A 22,034-nucleotide genomic window follows, 5' to 3' on the forward strand; every position below is an offset into this window, starting at 1 on the left:
CGAGGGGTGGCGGGGGGGATTCAGTTGCTTGTACTCTGCTACCTCACCGCTGGGTGCCACTAAATCATTCACACTGCACCTTTAAGAGAAGAAAATGAATGCAACGTGACCAAAATTAATATGATTGGTTGATTTAATTGTTGCCTTTTTCGGGGACTTTTTGTGGCATGATTGGTGGAAGACGGCAGCTTGATTGAAAATGCCATTTGGTCTGAATCATGTAGCGTCTCAGAGAGAACCACTGAATGATAATGTGTTCAATACTGTTGCAAAGGTATTCATGATGGTTTATTTAAACATGAGCCAACGGGCTTCACTAAATTCTGATTCAAATTCAAACCGATTGCCAAGTTGAAGGTGAATTACAGATGGCAAACACAAAGATAACACAAATCACACACACACACACACTTAAATTCTTCACTAGACGGCTCATGGACAACCACTCATGAGCTCATGTGTATGTTTGTAAATAATCCGCATTGCTTGTTCAATTAAAACAAAGAGTCTTACGAAATATCTGTTCAGTGTCTGTATGAATGCACAAGCGCCACTATTATCTGCCACTGCCACCCACCAAGTGACCTAACCTCGCCGGCTGCTGCAGCGGTCGGTACAGTGCACACGCTGCTCTGTAAGGCTCTTTCCCCTCCATCAGCTGGAGCCCTCCAGGCCTGGCCATGATGTCAATGAGCTCAGTGCATGTGGCTCTGATGCAATCCGATACGGGTTGTTTCTCTGTGAGAGAGCGAGAGGGACCTCTGCCTGACACGCAGCCAATGTAAACAAGGCCCACAGTCAGGCCGGTCCCGTGCCGCCATCAAAACAAACCGGGCCGGTATTAGCGCGCCGTTTCTACAGGCATACGTGGATGCTGAGCCCCCCCTTCCATTGACCGCCTAATTCCCCCCCCTCAACCGTTCATAAAGGGGCTTATTGATAGTGGCACGCCAATCAGTTGGAGCCCTCATTGTGAAGGTATTCGTGGCCTACCGTCCTATCATGCATTTAAAACAACATTCAGCTGAGATGGCAGTTTGCCTCCTACACACACACACACACACACACACACACACATTCCCTTGCCCGCATGATACAGTGACTAAGGGCTGGTCACGTGGTCGGACCCAGCCCTCTCTCTCCCGCTGTCTCCAGTCTCTCCTTCCATGGGGGTGTGTAAACAAACTCCAGTTGTATAAGGGGGCTTGTGTGGCATTTGAGGTTCTCCACCAGTGCGTTTAGCGCCAACGAACACTGCACTAATGAGACATAATAAAAGGGAGTGGACCGGGCTCGTGGTTTAATATCACCAGGAATACAGAGGGAAGGTCTATTAGAAACAGGAGTGAGTCGGAATCTGATAGGCACTTTAGAGTTCAGCCATTAGCTCACACTGTGTGTGTGTGTGTGTGTGTGTGTGTGTGTGTGTGTGTGTGTGTCTATGTGAATGTGAATGTGTGTGTACGTGCGTTTCCATGGAAACCTCAATCCGGTGAGTGTTACATGTAACACCAGTGTTGCTAGTGAGGAGTTGACCCTGCAGGTGAACTCCAAAAATCGGATCCGGGCGCCATGTTTTGAGATGGTTATCCAATCCCTTTGTTCCATGCTAAGAGGCGATTTTGGAAGACAACCGACCCCGATGTAACAGAAAGCCAGTGACGCAGGACCTGACATTAAATGCCCTGTTAGCTTATTCATTGAAGGATCCTGTTGAATGGAAAAACGATTCAACAGCTAAAGGAGTTTAGCTGTGTTTGCCAGTACAGCCTTTGGGGAAATGGTCCTCAGTCAAGCAAACAGAGTATACAGTCATACATCTATAACCCTGACCCTGGACCGTTTGGCTAGTGCGACAACATGCTTCTCACTTGATCAGTTTTTTTGTGCCATTTCTGTCAGATTTATCCAATCTCTGTTATACAAAACAGTGAGATCCCCTTTATCTATTGATTTTCATCGCTTTTGTCTGGGTTATCGTAACTCTTCCAAACTTGCAACCCCATCTTTGGCCCACCTGAACTAATACATGTTGGATATATATATATTTGTTTCACTATTTTTGTCAAGTTTCTCTCACATCTCCTGTCAAATTTATCCGATCTCTCCCTAACTTGTAACCTAGAGCTTCAGCACACTTGAACCAGGACAGGGTGAACATAATTTAGTTTTTTTAATTTTTATTATTTATATTTCTTTGGTTTCTCCCATCTCTCCTGCATGTTCAGCTGAGCACAACTTTAAATCCAGTGATGGACCACTTTAAGAAAGAGTGAAAGTTTGGAAGAATTATTTGGAGACACAAAATAAAAACCCAAGGAAACCCCCTTATCCTTTTTTCCGCAACTACAGTCCATTTGAGGGTTTGGTTTCAACGTTGCGTGTTAGGGTTAGGGTTCTGTCTCCAGGACTGCAGTGCAAGGCCGAGGCCCAGGGATGGCGAAACAACCCCAGTAGGAGCTCAGACGGGAAGTGATCCCAAGACAGGCCCCACAGCCCCAGGTTCAGGCCTCCAGGGGCCATCAATGCCCATGGGGTCTGGGGTTTCAGAGAGAAACCCCTTGAGGACCTTGGACTGGGTGTGGTCCCAGGACGGGCCCCCAAGGACTCTGGGTCTAAGAAACCCACCCCAAGAGGACTGTGTGTCAGAATGTCACACTTGTCTTTCCCAATTGTAAAACATACAGAAAGAAAAGTATTAACAGACAAATAATGACTATTTTATAAAACACACGCTGTCAATTCTGGCTTTTGCAGATCAGATTATGTGAGTGATTGACGATTTGGCAGCCCTTTCGTAGGATTACAGGAGGAAGTCATTAATTTGATCACTGCCTATAAATAGCCTCCACTTTCTTTGTCGAAAAAAACTAGCCCGCGCCTGAAGCTCCGATCCTCACATAAGGTAGACTAGGATCGCGACTGAATCATTGATGAGCTGAACTGTGTGACAGGATGAGCAGATGGTGAGCCGAGGGCACACGCTGTGGGGAAATATTGAACAAATGCAAAGTGACCAGACCTAACATTTGGACTGATAAATGAACCAAGGTGAGGAGTTAGAGCACAATGTTTGGAGGGAACACAAAGCTTTGCGTCTGAAGATACGAATAAAATACATTTAATTTCCTATAGGTTCTGCATGGGCCGTTGCGCTCATGAAAAGCGACTTGAAGTCCTATAAACGGGATCTGGCGCCACCCACCGGTCTGAAAGGACCATTACAACCCTTTTTAGCAATTTTATGCATCGGGCCCAAAGACTTATTTATGGCATTACACTAGAGTAGTTTATTTTTTCAATTTGTTTCACAGAGAACTTTTTCATAAGTTATTTCATAATTTTTCTTAAGAAAATTATTTCATAAACAGTTTTGGCTTTTTCTGTCCATAATTCGTTAAGTTTTGACAGTAGTCTAATTTCTAGTTTAATTATGTAGCAAATAAATTAAGACCCTCTCCATACAATTAACGCCATACATTTGTTTTAGGTTATGTAAAGTGCATCACTAAGCAGAAACAAGAAGTGTTTTTAAAAGGTTTTTAAATTGGGTTTACAATTAAGATATTACAAAAACAGAATCACTTGTGTAATACCAGGTTTCAATGATACACTTTTAGAACACATTTATTTCAAGTTAAAATGGTTAAAACTCCCAAACCAGACTTGGTAACGCGCAGCATTGTTAACAAGCAAATCTCAATCATTGTATGCTTTAAGGTTGCTAGCATGTAAACATTGCATTCTTTATAAAAAATATATATAATAAACTGAAACCACCACCGCAATAACAGAAGAAATCCACGATGGACATTGTGCAACACAGGGAACAAGAGGACACCCAGTGGGACACTCCTTCACCATCATTAGCTAACACTAACTGTAAGGGGCTCCACGATGACATACATAACATTATTAAGACCTAGGGTAAAAAATATGAATAACCGAAAGAGCAGTGATTATAGTAAGAATGCAAGTACAGCTAATGCGTTGGTGTGGACTACAACTGTGATCCAAGACAATCACAGGTGTGATAAAAGACAGTTAAAAAATAATAAATCACAATAATGCATGTTAAGTGAGGGGGGAAGGCTCATAAACGGTCCTTATTCTCAAATGCAAGTTTACAAATGAATCAGTAACTCTAAAATAATTTACATACGTCGATCACATTTTCATGTTCTGTACCGCCATCATTCATAGCTAAATTAACTAAAGTGTGAACAGAGTGGTCAGATCGAGAAACGATCTTCATGTCAAACGGTTTTACAAAACGTCTCATGAGCAAACCCTTTGAGTCGCCTTTACTTAACCAGGTCCCAGCGTGGTAAACAAACTAACATGGTTGCCCTTTTAAGTCTTCTGAAGTGTCTGCTGGGCTGAATGATCAGAAGTGTCGATTGGGGGGGGACGACCCATGTCCAGTTCATCCAATAGTCTTTTCCCTGCTTTGTTGCCGTGTGCCAGGTCGCATTATAATAATAAAAACAGACAGGAGAGGTTAAAACTGAGGTTAGCGGTTAAAAAAAAAAACACGACCACCGCTTTCTTCCACTCTTCCACGTTCCTGAGTTAGCGTCCGTGCATAGCGGCGTTGAGGCCGAGTGTGTGTCAGTGTGTCCCGCAGGAGGCCGCTCTGCGCCCTCACCCCGTCTCTGTGGCGGCTCGGGGGTCGTGGTTAACGGGGCCGTCGCCGGTGGGCCCGGCTAGTAGTTGAGGAGGGGCTCCCTCTCGGTGTTGGCGTAGCGCTGTTTGGCCGCAAACACTTTGGCCTTGTTCACGGACGGACCTGGGAGGTGGGGAGAGGGGAGGTCACATGACACGATGAGCGCGTTGACAACACAGTGCTCTGAGTGAATGGGACAGTGAAGTGCGCTTTTGAACTGAAGGGATTTCAATGTTCCACAAATTCCAGAAAGAATTTCATATATTTTCGCATTCACTTTTCGTTTTTTTGGACACACACACACACACACACACACACACACACACACACACACACACACACACACACACACACACACACACACACACACACACACACACACACACACACACACACACACACACACACACTTGTATGAGCCTTCATCGTTAATTTTCACTGTTTATTCAATAAAAGCGGAATAATATTTGAACAACCTCGGAGCGTCCAGATTGACCCCCAACGTCGTGCATCTGTTTCCCCTAATCCCCAGTGTGTGGGTGTGCATGTGCGCGTGTCTGCTGACCTATGTAGCTGAGCAGCACGGGCAGGAAGATGAGTCCGTGCGTGGCCCCCAGCAGCACCATGGCCAGGTACATGCGGAAGTAGAAGATCTGGAAGATCTGAGACTTGGACAGCGCCAGGATGAGGATGCCTCCGAACTTAGTCAGCGTGATCCCGCTGAACACCTGCCACCGCGTCACATCAGGGAGAGATACGCAGAAAGAACACAACACTAAATCAACTCTCACTTTATTCATGAAGTGCATTTTGTGCAAAACGGCAATACAATGTGCTCAGTATTAAAAAGGCCAGAAGGTGTGATCAGCTTACTTGATTTTTTTTGACAAGCATGTTTCATGATGGCAAGAGCTTCATGGAAACATGCTCATGCTTTTTCATATCCAAAATGTAAAAGTTATGATATCACCCCTTTAAACACTTTATTTTCTATCTTCTAAAACAGTCGAATGTGTTCTATATTGTATTATTGTCTTGCATGTTTCATAACACCCGAGTACAGTAACACACGCTGCCACAGTGCAGCGCTACAACCTGCGTTTCCTGCTGCGTGTCAAACCAGTCGGCCTGTTTCTGGGTGTGGCGGCGGGGGGGGGGGGGAGGTTGGGGGTGGAGGCGGGGCGCTACTCACCGAGCTGCCCATGTGAGCGAGGGCCTCCTCGGCCCTCTCCACCCGGCTGCCCTTCATGCTGACGGAGAAGGCGCGCACGATGTGGCTGCAGAACTCCACCGAGATGCCGCAGCTCTGAGGAAGGAGACACCATTCGTTCATTTAGCTTTCACAACTCAGCCCACTTTTTATTATCAAATTGACTTGCGGCGAGTTCTGCTGCATGTCTTTAAGGTGTGGTTATAGGGCGGAGGCATCTTGCTCATAGTTGCCCGAGGCCCTGAACCCAGTGAACTCTCAGCCATGGCTGATGTGAGAGACTGAGAGGGTTCCAGGCGTCTGGGTTGGCTTAGCAAACTGAAGGAAGTGGCTGTATCCTCTCTCTATCACGAGGCCGCCGTCACAGACGTCAACCTCTGTTCAAGATACCACCACTTCCTGTAACCACCACTTCCTGTAACCTCTTAGGCCATTCTAAAAAAAATTTGTGTATGGAACTGTCTGACACCAATATGTTGGCGTTTATTTAGTATAATAATTCAGTATCACCAATGACTACCATCATTCTCAGCCAAACCTCCAGAGTATGCATGTGGACAGCGGGACTGAGAAGAAGGAGGAGGCCAGCTGGGTGGGGGTGTCGGTCCTCCAGCTCAATAGTTGGATAAATCAACACTCAAACTGATAAAGGAGTTGCTCTGCATTTAAAAACACCATTTTCTCCCCTTCCCTTCATCCGTGTACCATTTACCCACCCCTCTGCTCCCCAATCTAGGGAACTAACCCTCCATTAGTTCATAACAGCTCAACAGCTCCCTGCACTGCAACCATGACCTTTGCCCTTATTCTCCCCCACTTGTGGTGGCAGCCGTTTCATGATCCAACAGGGGGAATAGCCACAAGGGGGAGTGTGTGTATGCATTTGTGAGTGCACGTGTGTGTGCATGCGTGTGCGTGTGTGTGTGTGTGTGTGTGTGCGCTGCAGCCTCACCATGACCAGGTTGACCAGGGACACTGCGTTGAGGCTGATGCCCCACAGCCACATGACGCCGAACATGTTGACCAGGATCATGGCGATGGTGAGGCTGACGAGGGCCGCGGCCCACACCTCGAAGCCCAGCAGCACCGTGGACACCACGAAGATGGCCCCCAGAGACACGCCCAGGTTGAGCGCCGTGTCGTAGGCGATGGTGAGGTACTGCTCGTAGAACACGTAGAAGATGCTGCGCAGGGGGGCACGAGAGAGACAGACAGACAGACAGAAGGACGGACGGAGAAGGACAGATAGAGGGGGACAGATGAAGACAGACCAACACATTGTTAGGATGTGTACGTACATTTCAAACCCTAACCCTATGTGAAAGCCAGGAGCAGATATTGACAGGATAACCTTCAATAATGTTAAAGAAAAGGAAGAAACAATAATGAAATTAGCTAAATGATTAACTTTATATGTTGATCAGAATGTCTGCGAATGAAGACAATTATGACTAGGAGTTTAAATGTAATGTACGTGTCTAGAAAATAGGAAATCTGAACAGTGTTCAGTCTTACTGAGAAGAAGGACCAATATGGGAGAAAAAACACCCTTTAATGAAGCGCACACACACTCACATATCATTCTGGAGGGAAATTAAGACCATCCCATAGAAACTAGGTTTTGATTGGATTACAGTTTAGAAGAAAGATAAAGATATCCCAATACAGCTTGGTAATTATATTTAATCCTGCACTACACTTTTCTATCGCAGCTATTTACTCCATTATAAAATATCTAAACTAAAAAGTTTCCATGAGTTAATCCATTAAGTGAACCATTCTCCATAAATGTGTAGCTACCACCGAAACCACTAGTGGCTGCTACTGGGAAACACTTATTGTATGTCCTGGCACTTGGCAATAGTCTTTAGCATTGTGTAGCATCTTATCCAAGCTATCATATTTGTTGGATACAGGGATTTGGTTTATCTAGCAACTATTGGTGCATGGCACTTTCTTCGATGAACATCCTGCTGTACCGACAGCGATATACTTTTGTTTCTCTTTCTTTTGACAAATGTACTAACTGTTAGTCGCTTTGGCTAAAAGCATCTGCTAAATACCCTAAATAAACTGTCAACACATGGTGCAGGTTCTATATTTTCTCAGTTGACCATGATCAGATGTGGTTGTATTAAATGCGGATGAAGCTCACCTGTAGGGGAAGACCTTATGGCCTAGGGCCAGCGTGATGTTGTCCGCCAGCACGCGGGCCATCTTCAGGGCGTCGATGTAGTCGGGCGAGTCCTTCAGGATGGTGTGGTAGGTCATGAAGTAGGTGGAGCCCACACCCGTGTCACCCAGGACCACCGCGCTGCTGTAAGCGGCGTGACCGCTGGGGGGGGGGGGGGGGGGGGGCAGGACACGGTTAGGCACGCAGCCCCTTGGGTAGGCTAACACAACGGATCTCTTACTTATGTACAGTTACAATAGTTAGCAGGTGAACAAATAGTGAGGGCCGGCCAGGTCAGCCTTTTTAACGCCATTGTTTTATTGCCTTAAAAGTCTATGATTTATGTTATTTCATATTATTATAAAAAAGAACTGAATTATGTTATTTTCTTCTTAGAATAGGCTGACAAAACCAACTTCCTTCAGTCACTCCTTGATAGACAAATATAGTTGCATTGTCTTTTTATTAATAGGAATAACGTGACAGCCGAGATGGAGTTAAAAATAAATAAATCCAAGAGGCAACATAGTGTGAGTCACTGAACACACATCATGTGATGCAGAAGTGAAAGTGGAATGAGGACGCATGGCGCCAGTTTCACGCATCCTTCAATGACCGCTGCGCTGTCTTCTAATAAACTCAAAAGCAAAACAGAAAGAAAGTGGGAATTACCCTTTCCCACACTTGGTGTTGGGGTTGTCGGACAGGAACATGGGCAAGTAGTGCATGAAGTCCTCCCCAGTGGGTCTCTGCTTCCCAGCGGGGGTCATGGCCCGGCAGTGCAAACAGGAAGGATCCACCACTGAGGACAAAACCAGGGGGGACACTCCATTTATGGACGTAATGGACAGCTGCTCACTCATGAGTCGACTCACTAATGACACTCGGATTAAGAACACAAAATTCATCCAATTTCCCCATGTTCGATTCTATCATTTACGAAGAGGACAGAGTAGTGAGTGAAAAAGATCTATCAGGTATTTTGATTAGGATTACAAATACACATCGAGTGGAGGTTGAGGCTCGAGTTGAGATTCGGTAGATGGTTTAAAAACAGGAACCGAGGCACCACGACTCAAAGGGCGGCGGGGCCGCAGGGGCAGGTGTACCTGAGGCGTTGCAGAAGGCCCCCGTGGTGTTGTAGTAGCGGCAGCAGCTGGAGCGGGGCTTGATCCAGTCAAAGTAGTCATCCAGCCACGACGACGGCGTGTAGGCGATGGTGGTGCTGGGAGCCGCGGCGAGAGGGGAGGGTTAGGAGGCGGTTTCACTGGTGCCAGGGGGAAACATGCTGTGCGACTATGGTCGACACTGTAGAACGTAGCCACAGAATCTGGAGAACCTCGCAGGAACTCTGGAGAATCTACCGTATAGTCCTTCTTAAACCATCATCCCCTCAATGGATTAATCTGCCTCCATGTCGTACAAAAAACAATGAATCGACTTTTATTATATTATAACATAAATGTTATGACTTTGCATTTTGTCGTTATTTAGCCTGTAAGCCAAGCACTTGTCTGATGACCATCTTGTCTGATGACTTATTATATATATTTTAAACTCAAACTCAAGGTCAATGCCTTCATTATTAACATGAGTGACTAACTAACTGTGTGCATGTGTGCATCATGCATGAAGTCGGATCCGGAAGCAGCCCTTACTACTGGCTGATGAGCGACGCCGAGTAGACCTGCTGGACCAGGGAGTCGTTCCTGCAGCCCACCCCTCCGCACACGGCGTTCTGCCCCTCGGGGCTGCTGTAGTTCAGGCCGTCCTCCACCACAAAGTACACCGGGGGGCCCGTGTGCAGGTACGTGCTCAGGTTCTTGAAGTACTGCAGCACGTAGGAGTCCTGGACACAGGCAGACACCACGAGGGGTTTTACTATTGAGTCTACAGTCGTGGGTAAAGTGGATCAGGTGGAGGAGGTGAAACAAAACACAAAGCAAGTTGCACATCAGTGACATTAGCAGCGACTGCAGAGTTCACTGTGAGGGGTTTGTATGTGATGATGAGCAGCACCACCTCTGGGTGAATGAGCTGGATAGTCAATGTAGGAGGTAGAGCGTGCTGCAGAATCCCAGTGAGAGCACATTGACTGTAGGGTCGAACCACTGCATAGCATTTCTTCATGCAAGTCGAGCCTCATGAAAACCTATTGCGTGACTTCAATATGTTCCCGACCCCAAAGATCAACCAGGGACTTAGCCTTGTCTGGTGGTCCGAGCAAGGGGGGTTAGAGGGACTTACATCAGGCATGGAGAGTTTCTGGTCCAGTCCCACGTCCACCTTGTCCACCACGGCAACGCTGAAGGAGAGCATGCCCACAAACACAGCCACCTGGAGAGGCAAGAGAGTGCAGGTTAACAGAGAACAGAACCCAAACCACCACTGTCATTCTGGTTCTGAGCACCGCGTCTTGGTATTCATGCGGATCGATAACGTCGGCTGCAGCGCGGCCACAGGTGGAGCAAGCAGCAGGGGTACCGACCACGATGGGGCGCACCCACTCCTGGAGGATGAAGGGAGCGTAGAGCTTCTTGAAGAAGCGGAAGAGGAGGCCGTCCGTCTTCGCCTCCTGGCCGTCGGCCAGCTTCACGCAGCAGAGGATGTCCAGCCGGTTGTTCTGGAGGGTGAACGGGACAGGAGGACGTCATATCGCAGCACAGAGAGCCCAGTCAAGCGCCGGGCACAGAGGTGCACTTCTGAGAGTGGACGTGTCTGTGTGGCTCTATGCTACTCTGACCTGATTCAATTGTTTAGCAGACTCGTTCAAAAAGAGGCCCCCACAGATTAGACGTACACCAGAAATGACCCAAGCATTGAATTATTGTTTGCTCTCCTTAATATTACTTATTCATTCTAACAGGCCTCTAACAGATGTAGGATATGCACCTTGGCCTAGATTCACCGAAAAGGTTAATTATAAAAAGGTTAAGAACGTGGTGTGATGCTCCTGATTGGTGATCAGTGAATCCTAATCCCCCCCCCCCCGACCGGTCTGACACCCACCTCCTGCCTCTTGGCGTCCAGGCCCAGCAGGCTGACGAAGCAGCTGATCTGCAGCAGGAAGTCGATGAGGACGGCCAGGCCGGCAAACAGCGAGAAGGTCCTGACGGCAGGCATGTTGGACAGAGCGCCTGGAGGAGACACACACACACACACACACACACACACACACACACACACACACACACACACACACACACACACACACACACACACACACACACACACACACACACACACACACACACACACACACAAAAAGGGAATCAGTCTCTTGCATCACGACAACTTTCGCTCGGCTCACCCAACTTCGCTTCCACTGGATAGGTCAACGACCTACAGTGCGAGCTACATGGGAGGGGGGAGGGGGGGATTGATTCAGATGTGCTCACCCAGGAAGAAGGCCACAGTCTCGGAGACGGACGAGAGGAGCATGCTGGGAGCCACGTCGCCAAGGATACGGCCAATCTGCTGGTGGAGCTCCTCCTGGGGCATGCGCTCGTCCCTCTGGGGGAGGGGGGGGGGGGGGGTAGGGGGTCAGTAAGAGAGTTCCAATGGAGGCGTTGTGGTCCACCAGATGAGTGTTTCCATGGAAACGAGAGTGGCTCTGAATAAAACTACATAGTGCTGTACTAAAAAGGGAATGTATATGCAAAAGATGTGAAAGTCCGCTGCGTGTGTAAGCAACACCTGCAACGTAAGAATAGGGATGTATAAAAGAAGATGTGTGCATTTGTCTAGGTGTAGATGCATGTGCGTGTGTGTGTATGTGGGTCAGGTGTGCGTCCGTGCGTGTATCAGGCACGTGTGTATGTGTCAGGCGCGCATGCGTGTGTGTGTGCGTGCGTGCGTGTCAGGCGCGTGTTTGTGTGTTGCATGTGTGCGTGCGACGCACACGCACGCACGCATGTGTGCGTGCGTGCGTGTTTGTGCACGTGTGTATGTGTCAGGCGTGTGTGCGTGCGTCAGGCGAGTGTGTATGTGTGTCAGGCGGGCATGTGTGTGTGCGTGCGTGCGTGCGTGCGTGTGTGTGCACGTGTATACCTGCAGCGTCTGCACGATTATGAAAATGTTGTCCACGCCCACGGCCAGCACCAGGAAGGGGATGACCTCGATGACGATGAGCGTGAGCGGCACGCCGGCGTAGCTGAAGATGCCCAGGGAGCAGGCCACCGAGCTCAGCACGATCAGGATGCCCGCGATGCCCAGAGACACCTTGGAGTCCACCTGGAGAGGGTGGAGCGCAGGGGGGGAAGCCGTTACGACTGGGGCGTGAGGTATGCTTATCGCTGACAATGCTAGGGCGGCGGCGCACTACGGTGAGCTACGGTGAGCTACGTTGCGCTACGGTGCGCTACGGTGAGCTACGGTGCGCTACGGTGCGCTACGGTGAGCTACGGTGAGCTACGTTGAGCTATGTTGAGCTACGGTGCGCTACGTTGCGCTACGTTGAGCTACGGTGCGCTACGGTGAGCTACGGGGGGCCGACGCTATCGCCAGAGGTCTCATTGGGCCTCGTGATAGGATAGATTACGCCTCACACCCCGGTGAGTCACCGCCGTGGGTGGGCGAATGGGAACCGTCGTAGGAGAACGTGTTAATCATTAATCCCGGAAGGGAAATTCTGTTAAAGTGTAACGAATGAACAGTTAACAAATGCTGATCAAATAAAACACGGCCAATAAATCAAATGGAACAGTTCAAAAAGGTCACAAACTCATAGAGGGAACCCGCTGTCCGACAGACGCTATCTCATCGCGTATATTGCAGGGCGTGTTTACCCGCCTTTTGACATGCAACACCCTCATCTCTGAGGCCAAGGAAAACAAGAAGCGTGGCGACCGATGCGTGCTCTCTGGGTGGTGTTGGAGGAGGAGGAGGGGGGTGGGTGTTGGAGGAGGGTAGGTGGTGGAGGAGGGGGCGATGGTGGTGTTGGAGGAGGAGGAAGAGGTTGGGTGGTGGAGGAGGAGGGTGGGTGGTGGAGGAGGGGGCGGTGGTGGAGAAGGGGGGGGTGGCGTTGGGAGGAGGAGGAGGAGGAGGAGGGTGGGTGGTGGTGTTGGGAGGAGGAGGAGGAGGAGGAGGAAGGGGCGGGTGGTGGAGGAGGGTGCTGGAGGGCAGAATGGGCACACCCAGCCCATTTTGCCGGCGACTTGAACCCGCCCTGCAGAAGGGTCTGGAAAGGAGCGATACACTTCTTTCTGCTTCCCATACGCTTTTGTGGGAGCAAATCACCAAGCTGGCTTTTCCCCCTGGCGCGCTATTGGCTGGTTCAACACAATGACGACAGGGAAGCGACGGCAAGCAGCCAATCGCGTACAGAGTCAGTTGAACCAGGGCCGTTGATCACGCCTCTTGTGCCGAAGAAAATGAAAGCAGCCACCCCAGACCAACGTTCATTCTACGCATTGAGCTTGGTCTGGCAATAGCCAGGCTTGGAGGAGGGGGCACTGGTCTCTCACCAGGAGGCGTCTGAAGCTCTGGATGTGTCCCAGGGCCAGGGAGATGTAGACGAACATGATGACGTAGCTGACCACGATCGTGGACACGTCGTTCTCGCTCTCGCGGTTGATCTCATCCTCGATGCTGCGCTCCGAGCTGAAGGACACGGTCAGGTTGGAGTTGTTGTAGCTCTTCATGAAGCGGATGAATCTGGAGGGACAGAAAAAAAAAAAGAATAATGACGTTTCTTTTCGAGTTACATAAAGACACATTTCAGAGGAATGTGTACCAAATCAATAAAATATCTTATTGAGTGAGGATAGAGGGATATCTCACGCACGCACGCACGCACGCACGCACGCACGCACGCACGCACGCACGCACGCACGCACGCACGCACGCACGCACGCACGCACGCACGCAGAGTCTAGAAACACACTTACTCTTCTTCCCAGGCTTTGGCTTTGCCCACTCTGGTCTTGTCGTTCAAGTAGTTGATGACAGGGAATGTGATGACCAGAGCAGTGGCGTTGCTGTAGTCGGTCCCTGGAGCAGGAAAGAACGTGGCAGAGCTGAGAAAAAAGCTAAAGTCTGGCTGGTAACACGGCATATATATCACGATTTACAGCCGATCGAACCAATGATGTATGGCTCTGGCTAGCCTGACAAACTGCAAACCATACACAGGATGTGTGCAGGCCAGAGTATGAATCACCTCGATTTAACAGAGATTAAATAATTCCCCACAATCCTCCTTGCCAAATCACAATTGTCCCCCCAAAAATATGAATTGGTAAAAGGCGTCGGCCAAATAGATGACCAAGCCCTATAACCCAAGGACTTTTCAGGCCTCTGACCAATGTTTCGGTGAGGGTCGGCTAGGCACAGCTTGGGTCCACATGAGTAGAGGGATTCTGCCACGTGGGTTTTGTGCTTACCGTTGTATCCTCCAAGGGCCAGCCAGGGGAAGACGGGGCCGCCGAAGGTGCCCATGCAGGGGTCGTGGAGGTGGGTGGTGTCGTTGAGTGAGGCCGGGGCGCTGGCCAGAGGAGAGATGAGAGAGAGCTATGAAAACACCTCAGGTAATCTGAATGGCTGGTACAGAGGAGTTGCGGTGAGGGTGGGGGAAGGGCAGGAGCACCCATTAGGACCATTTTGCTTCATCTTCCTCTACGGGAAAGTATATTTTTATCCTTTTCATCTGAGGAATAAAGTACATGTAAATGTTTTTTCCTCTAGGGAATAGAGTACTTATCTTTTTCCAAGCATCATTGAACTTTCAAGTTCAATGATGCTTTCAGAGCAGCTAGTTTCAGAGCAGCTAACCAAGTACATTTTGATTCAAGTCTATCTAGCGATCTGTTGAAACCAGAATAGAGAACTAAATCTGGGTGAAAAATGAGGAAGCGTGATGCCCTATACTTAGAAAGGCACCTTACACCAGGCATGAGAAGCCTCAGGAAATGCACATCCAGCAGGAAATGCACAAATGCACTTTGACAAAGACTAGCAGTACCTACTCACTGTAGGTTATTCAAACCAAAAGCCATCCAATAATCCTACTCTTTGAACCCCGCCAACCTATGAATAAGAACCAGGAACCAATAATAAATACGTACAGTACCCATTAAATATACATTACACAAGTATAAACCTCCAGACACCTACCTGACGCAGTACAGGAAGTGGCTGTGGTAGTCGTCCCAGACGTAGAAGAAGTCTCCCACTTGGTGGTCCAGCTGGTCGTGGCTGTTCTGGAAGTAGTTGAGGACGCTGAGCACGGTGCAGTTGTTGTTGTACGGCGCCAGCGGGCTCAGGCAGATGTCCTCCAGCGTCACATTCTGGCCCTCGTACGTGGCCACCAGCGCCTCCACCTGCAGCTGCAGGTCCAGCACCTGCCACCGTCCGGGGGAAGAGGACGAAGGAAATGAAATATACATTCAAATACGGAAGGTTAAAAAATCAATGCAGTTCTCTTTTCTTTTTGGTGCCAATATGTGATTGTCAATATAGTTATATATCATTTTGTCACCGTTACTTGAATAAGACTTATTTAGAGGAAACGGGTAAAATTACGTTTACATTTTTTTAACCTTTTGCAACATTGAGTTCACTTCATGCAATGGGACTCTGACTGGGAGAGGGTACGACAAGCCTCGGTCTGTGTGGCCTGTGTGGCCTCTCTCTGAGCAGCGTCCGAGAGAGGGTTAAGCTTATGGTCGCTCACCATAACGCTCATTAACAACGACGGTACTAGCTAATAAAAAAAGAGGATAGGAGAAGGACGGAGAGCCGGCAAGAGCACAGCAAGAGAACTCATTCCCCTTTTGTCTGCAGTTCAGAGATGCAGAAGCCGATCTCTGTTTGGGGCCGGCCAAAAATCCTCTCCAGCAGATCAAGCTGAAATAAGCTCTCTCTGTCAACATGTTCCCAACAACCACGTGACTCTGGAGCAGTCAGTCATGCAGATTATTGATCAACAATGACACAGTGTGCCGCCCTTTACCCATTGAGCACAAGCTCAACCCTTGCATGTTAAGAGAAAAGCACCCAGCACACACATACACACGCATGCACTCACACACACTAGAGTCACGTACAAACACACACCTGATGCAGGATGTCCTTGCCCAGGATGGGGCCGAAGGTAACGTTGGGGCCCCCAAAGTAGGGCTCGTAGATGGTGGAGTTGACGCCCGGCGTGGTGGTGATGATCATCTGCTCCGTGCGGAAGAAGGGCCCGAAGTGCCGGTCGAAGTAGTCCTTCTCCTGACGCGCGCGGCTGCTGTCCGCTGCCCACAGGTCCACGGGGTCCGTGGTGACGCGCATGTACACCAGGCCCGCCGACGCCGCCGCCACCAGCGCCACCGTGGTGAGCACCACCAGGGCGGGCTGCCGCACGCAGAAGGAGCCCCAGGCCGTGAAGAGGCGGCGCAGGGTGCCCTCGAAGCGCTCGCCCAGCCGCTCGCAGCACGTGGCGTCGGCTAGCAGGGAGGGAGGGAGGCAGAGAGAGAGAGAGGCAGAGAGAGGCAGAGAGAGAGAGAGAGAGAGAGACAGAGACAGAGACAGAGAGATAGAGAGACACAGACAGACAGACAGACAGACAGACAGACAGACAGACAGACAGACAGACAGACAGACAGACAGACAGAGGCAAGAGAGAGGCAGAGAGAGAGAGGCATAGAGAGAGAGAGAGGCAGAGAGAGAGAGAGAGAGAGGCAGAGAGAGAAGAGAGAGACATACATACAGACCTTTTAAAAAAGGAAATTTCCAAGCAAATCATCGGGTAGGATGACAGCTTGGTTTTGGTTTCACTCTATAAACTCATCTGAACTAAGTTATAATAAAGTCATATTTTTATATATATATATATATATATACACAAACATTCACTTAGAGATATTACTATCTTCCAATACCATCCCTTTGTACAGCTTTGGGGGAACATGCCATGACATCTGGGAAACATAGCGAGTGTGTTTGTTACGCTGGGGGCCATTGCTGTACCTCCGTCAGAGCTCTCTCCGTTGAGAGACATCGGGTTGTTGCTGTCCAATATGGGCCCGTACTCCGACATGATCCTCCTTCTCCTGCAGAACACACACACGACGAAACCATCAGGAACTCGCGATTAAACGCAAAGCATCTCAACGCTCTCTCAAATGATATGCAAATGTCGGCTCCGCCATAATCAGTAAGGGAAGTGAATCTAACAAGCGTCGTCCAGTTTCACCGGCCTCCGTTCTCTTACCTGTAGCACCAGGCGCTCAGCACGCCCCCCACAAACACCAGCAGGAAGGCCATGTAGGAGACCCACATGATGACCACCATGGCGTCAAGGCCCAGGATGGTCCAGGGGGCGGGCGGCGCGGGGGGCACCGGCGCGGGGCCGCAGACCGGGGTGCAGTCCTGGCAGGAGCAGGGCCCCGAGCCGTCCTCCAGGGAGTCGGAGCAGGCCCACGTCTGGTTGTCCATGGGGGTGAAGCCCGCCGTCGGCCCGTCTGGGGGACGAAGAGACCGCATCACGTTGGAGTTCTGGGGTCGTCTCGATTTGTGTGTGAACTTTTCAATGTTTCAAATAGATGATGCAACCCTTGAGCCGTCGGGGTGTCCTCAATGGTGTAACTTCCTACGCTATTCCTGTGGTCATGTAGTACGGAGTCCTCTAGGAGGAAGGCTTATGCACATTGAATTGTGAATATAACGATGAATGAAAACCACAGAACACCGGCCCTTCAACAGCCACAAAGAGAATGCCAATGTTGTGACCTCAAAAAGGGGAACAGCTGGTGTCGACAGCCTTTAGTGAGAAGAACCAATTCCATGAATACCTTTTTAAATCGCGAAACAAGATCCTCCAATTAGGGCTGAACGATCTATCGTTTTCGACCGAAATCGGATCTCAAGCATTACGATTTTGGGATCGTCAAAGCTGCGGTTTTTTTAATTTTTTTTTTTTTATAATTTTTTTTTTTTTTTTTACAAAAGTGCAATTATTTTGATGCTGATGAGCCATTGAAGCAAGTTTACTTAAGAAAGATGGCTCCCCTTTTTATTTGAGCTTTTTGGTTGTTGTTTCTTAGGTACTGAATAAACAGCTTGCATTTGAAATCTGGTTGCCAGCAGTTTTCATTATTGCATTACCCTTAATGGAATTCATTGGTTATATTACTTTATATGAAACTTGATTTAAAGAAAATAAATCGTGGTTGAAAGCGAAACCGCAATCTCTACCAGAAAATTCGCAATTTCAATTTTTTCTTAAAATCGTTCAGCCCTACCTCCAATAGTCCAAAATCCTAGGAGCTTTGTTCTATGTAAATCAGTGATAACAACAATGATTGGTACCAAGAGTGCCTCGAAAATGAATTGATTGATTAGATATTCCATTGAGGGGGATTGCAGTACAGTAGGCTCAAACTGAGGAAAACTGAAGGGCGTGCGTGCGTGCGTGCGTGCTAGGGAGGCGTTTTTACCTGAAGAAGATTGGGGGGGGTTGGGATGTCGAACGGGCTCTGGCCGTTGTTGATGTTGAACATGTACTGTATCCAGTTGGTGGCGTTGCACAAGCTGGCGACCTTGCCGCACAGCAGCGACAGCGCCTGCACGTTGGTGGACGGGGCCTGGACGTCCTTGCAGGCGTTGTACATGGCTGCAGAAGGACCCCAAACAGAAAGGTCACCCAGGGGGACTCCGCTCATGGGAGGCCATTAGCACCAATAACTTCTAAGAAATGTCCCGTCGTCAACACGACGGAATTTGGAATTTTGTCAACAGGACATTTCTAAGACGTCATTTGGCCTACTTGCCTTCCACACGAGTGACCGAGTCTAAAAGGCAGACAGCAGATACTGTTAGTCAGCAGCACAACCAGAGGCTCCCCGTGCAGAGGGAAGCGATGCCATTGAGTCAGCGCATTTCCTTCGACGCATGCGATGGCGTCTTGACTCACGAGGTGAGTGATTGTTGCGTTGTCATGGTTACCGGGGAAACGGTAACCATGACGGTAACCTTGCTGTCGATATAATTTTTTTCCTTGAAACGATCTGGCTACGGAAGTCCCCGATTCTTGATATTGACTTGTGTTTTTCTGTCGGGAAAACCCACCGTTGACGAACTCGTTCTCGATGTAGTACTCCACCGTCACCACGTTGGTCGCGTTGGTCGCATTGCCCAGGAGGCGCACGCCTTCCACGGCCACATCCTGATATGGCTGCAGCTTCGTGGCGTTCATGAACAGGCTCTGCCGAGGACTGCAGGTCAGCTCGCAGAACAGGTTCATGAGGTTCAAGAAACAGGCGGGGCACCTGGGGGGGGGGGGGGGGGACGATGACGACGACATACACGGTCATACACATTGAAGTATAAAAGCAACCCAGAAAGAAATATATCGTTTTGAAAAATGGCAAAAGCTTATCATCTGCACAATCAGTGAATACGAATCAATTGTGTGTGCATAATTGTGTGACCTGCATGCCCACACACACCCACACACCGGGCACATGCGTGCCCGGTGTCTGGGCGTGTGTGGGCATGCAGGTCACGCAATCCTCAATTGCAGCTCTGTGACCACGGCGCATACCGAGACAGGAACTGCAGGGGCAGCTGCAGGCTGCCTTTGAGGGTGCGCAGCTGGTTGACGTCACAGCACAGGTACCGGTCTCCATAGTTGAGGCCCGGACACAGCTCCTGAGACCAGAGGACACGGTGAGAGGACGGCGTTGTGGTTGTTGTTTTAGCGTCACTCGATATATCAATTGCTTATTAATAGCATTTGTCATAAAAACATTCCTTGTAAAAAAACTATATAAATAAATAAATACAAAATAAATACAAAATTGATTTTAAAGGATAGGTTATCAAAAATGATGTTTGAAAATAGATAATTTGGTCAAATGTTGGTGCATGCTTGAATGTATGCGTCTCTGTGAGTGAGTGAGTGTATGTATGAGTCTCTGTGAGTGAGTATGTATGTATCTATCTATGTATACATGTATCTCTCCGGGTTGTGTGTGTGTGTGTGGTGTGTGTGTGTGTGTGTGTGTGTGTGTGGTGTTGTGTGTGTGTGTGTGTGTGTGGTGTGTTGTGTGTGGTGTGTGTGTGTGTGTGTGAGTGAGAGTCATCTCCACAGAGGCCTCTCGGGACACGTACATCGAGGAGCTCGGCCCCCTCAGAGGGCAGCGGCTTGGGGGGTCCGGTGTAGTTGCAGTTGTACTTCTTCCCTGTGACGGTGGGGGAGTCCCCACACTCGCCGTACCACACGCAGTGCTGGGCCTCCACCTGGGGGCAACACAACAACACTCAGGGTCGCTCTGGTCCGCGGTACTCCAGGGCAAAGTCCACGGTGGTGCAAACACAGCCCACCCCCCGGCTCGTTCATGGTGCAATCATGCCCTGGCCTGCACTCATTCATTCTGGTTGCAAAAAGTCTTTACATTGAAGGGATTAGACCGAGTTCTAGCATAGAGAGGCCGATAGCACAGGTTAGAACCACAAACCACAGGTTAACCAACCATGGCACACATTTCTCCATTTTACCTCGAGTGTATTTGCATGTGTTAGTGTGACCTATTTTTAGTCTTGCATCTATATTATAGAAAAAATGCCTCTTATTTAAATCTTTCATGCAGGTCTCTTAAACATGAGGATTACAAAAATAAACAAGTTATTTTATGAGTCATAGAGGGGGAAATATATTCTCATAGTTCTATGGCAACATCCATTCTTTATTTGAAATGATGTGGGTGTAATTATTTGAGTCAATATAATGTTATAATAGTATTATCCAAACTTGAACAAGAGCCAAGGACATTACGCGTTTTAGGCTACTACAAACCATACTACGAAACTATTCAACGTTGATTCTGTCCCATGCAACTTATTCGTAGACAAAAAACTAAACATGTTATCGACCATTTACCGCCCTCAATCTGTGAAACACAGAGCACATTAGCACCTACCAACCTCTGCTTAACATCAACCGAGATAATCATCAAGAGCCACTATGTTTACTCTTCAACTCTTTATCTACAGCCATCCGGGGCAGTAATGCAGTTTGCTGCATAGCGTTGATGTTGTTATAAAAGTACTGATCCCTTGAATGATGGTAAGCCTTGTCGGATAGTATTTGACATTAACACACCAAAAAATTGACTGCGAACTGCTGACATGTTTAGACATGAGTCTTCTCATTTAGAACTAATTCCGAAATAACACACTCTTTCATTTTCAGTTGCATACTTCAAATTGTCAACACGTTTACTACCACTGAATCCTGATAATCATAGGATCAAGAAGTTACTGTTTCCTTATTGGTTTATTGTATGAACATGTGAGGACTGTCTGAGGACATCAAGTCCCAAAATAATAATATGTGCTGCAGGTCAATGCCAAGTTACCCTTCTCCCCACCTACCCTATCGAGCCTGATACATGTAAATAAGGGAAGGGCTTTCATAAGAATCGATGACATAAGTCGAAGAATCACTACATAAGGACCTGGCAATGGTTTATATTTGGATCTGTAAGCATATTGACCTTAATCTGGAGCTAGCCCTCCAGAATAAACAGCGCAGATGACGCGAGCTCGCGTGACCACAGCAGCAACAGTCAGCCATCTGAGTCACGTTAAAACAATTACGAAACACAAACGTGACCAAACTCACCCATTGATAATGTGTCTCGGTTAAAAATACGAGTGTTAAAAGAAGAAATCCACGGCTCCTCTCTGTTAGGATCCCCATCCCTGCGTGTCAATACGGTCGAGGCGAACTGGCACTCCAGCCGGGTAAAGTTTTGCGATTTGTTGTGAGAGTCTTCTTCGCGACGTGTTGTTGTGGCGGTCATGTTGGGCGGAAGGGTGCTGCCCCCACTCGAGACGGGGTTGTAATCGCAACACGGTATCGCGCATCTTTGGTCAAGACCGCCCTCTACTGGCAGCTTTCTGAATGGTTTTGGTATATGGTTATTTTTTTGCGCTTCTTCACACAATCACCTTTACTTCATTCGTCCATCAATCAAGGTATTACATCAAGTTGTATG

At 48.5% G+C, this 22,034-nt stretch overlaps 1 protein-coding gene across 2 annotated transcripts; it reads right to left on the minus strand.

The window, feature by feature from the left end:
• Nucleotides 1–3,396: 3,396 nt before the first annotated feature.
• On the minus strand, nucleotides 3,397–21,825 carry npc1 (Niemann-Pick disease, type C1). Of its 2 annotated transcripts, XM_056596868.1 has the most exons (26): nucleotides 21,659–21,825; nucleotides 20,146–20,274; nucleotides 19,577–19,683; nucleotides 19,102–19,301; nucleotides 18,494–18,646; nucleotides 17,713–17,727; nucleotides 17,246–17,495; nucleotides 17,002–17,084; nucleotides 16,105–16,478; nucleotides 15,163–15,389; nucleotides 14,433–14,533; nucleotides 13,938–14,040; nucleotides 13,515–13,704; nucleotides 12,100–12,282; nucleotides 11,448–11,562; nucleotides 11,059–11,186; nucleotides 10,538–10,672; nucleotides 10,297–10,386; nucleotides 9,708–9,898; nucleotides 9,159–9,274; nucleotides 8,722–8,851; nucleotides 8,032–8,211; nucleotides 6,829–7,060; nucleotides 5,859–5,972; nucleotides 5,232–5,394; nucleotides 3,398–4,789 (listed from the first exon to the last, which is right to left on the minus strand). In XM_056596868.1, exons 1-26 carry the CDS (start codon nucleotides 21,734–21,736, stop codon nucleotides 4,707–4,709), a joined length of 3,870 nt encoding a protein of 1,289 aa, XP_056452843.1. In that variant the 5' UTR covers nucleotides 21,737–21,825; the 3' UTR covers nucleotides 3,398–4,706. The 2 variants fall into 2 exon arrangements, with proteins under 2 accessions (XP_056452842.1, XP_056452843.1); XM_056596867.1 differs by lacking the exons at nucleotides 18,494–18,646; nucleotides 19,102–19,301; nucleotides 19,577–19,683; nucleotides 20,146–20,274; nucleotides 21,659–21,825 and adding an exon at nucleotides 18,276–18,325 and having other exon boundaries at nucleotides 3,397–4,789; nucleotides 17,246–17,849.
• Nucleotides 21,826–22,034: the final 209 nt, after the last annotated feature.

Source organism: Gadus chalcogrammus, chromosome 8 (assembly GCF_026213295.1).
Source record: "Gadus chalcogrammus isolate NIFS_2021 chromosome 8, NIFS_Gcha_1.0, whole genome shotgun sequence".
In the NCBI taxonomy this organism is placed as follows: Eukaryota; Metazoa; Chordata; class Actinopteri; order Gadiformes; family Gadidae; genus Gadus; species Gadus chalcogrammus.

Bases quoted from the DNA above. Each gene is read 5' to 3' on its own strand.
- npc1 (XM_056596868.1), bottom strand. From the start codon at position 21,736: ATGGGGATCCTAACAGAGAGGAGCCGTGGATTTCTTCTTTTAACACTC. The intron at 18,647-19,101 runs GTGGGTTTTCCC...GTCCTTCTGCAG, and splicing joins CGAGAACGAGTTCGTCAACG to CCATGTACAACGCCTGCAAG. The intron at 4,790-5,231 runs GTCAGCAGACAC...CCCACCTCCCAG, and splicing joins CGTGCTGCTCAGCTACATAG to GTCCGTCCGTGAACAAGGCC.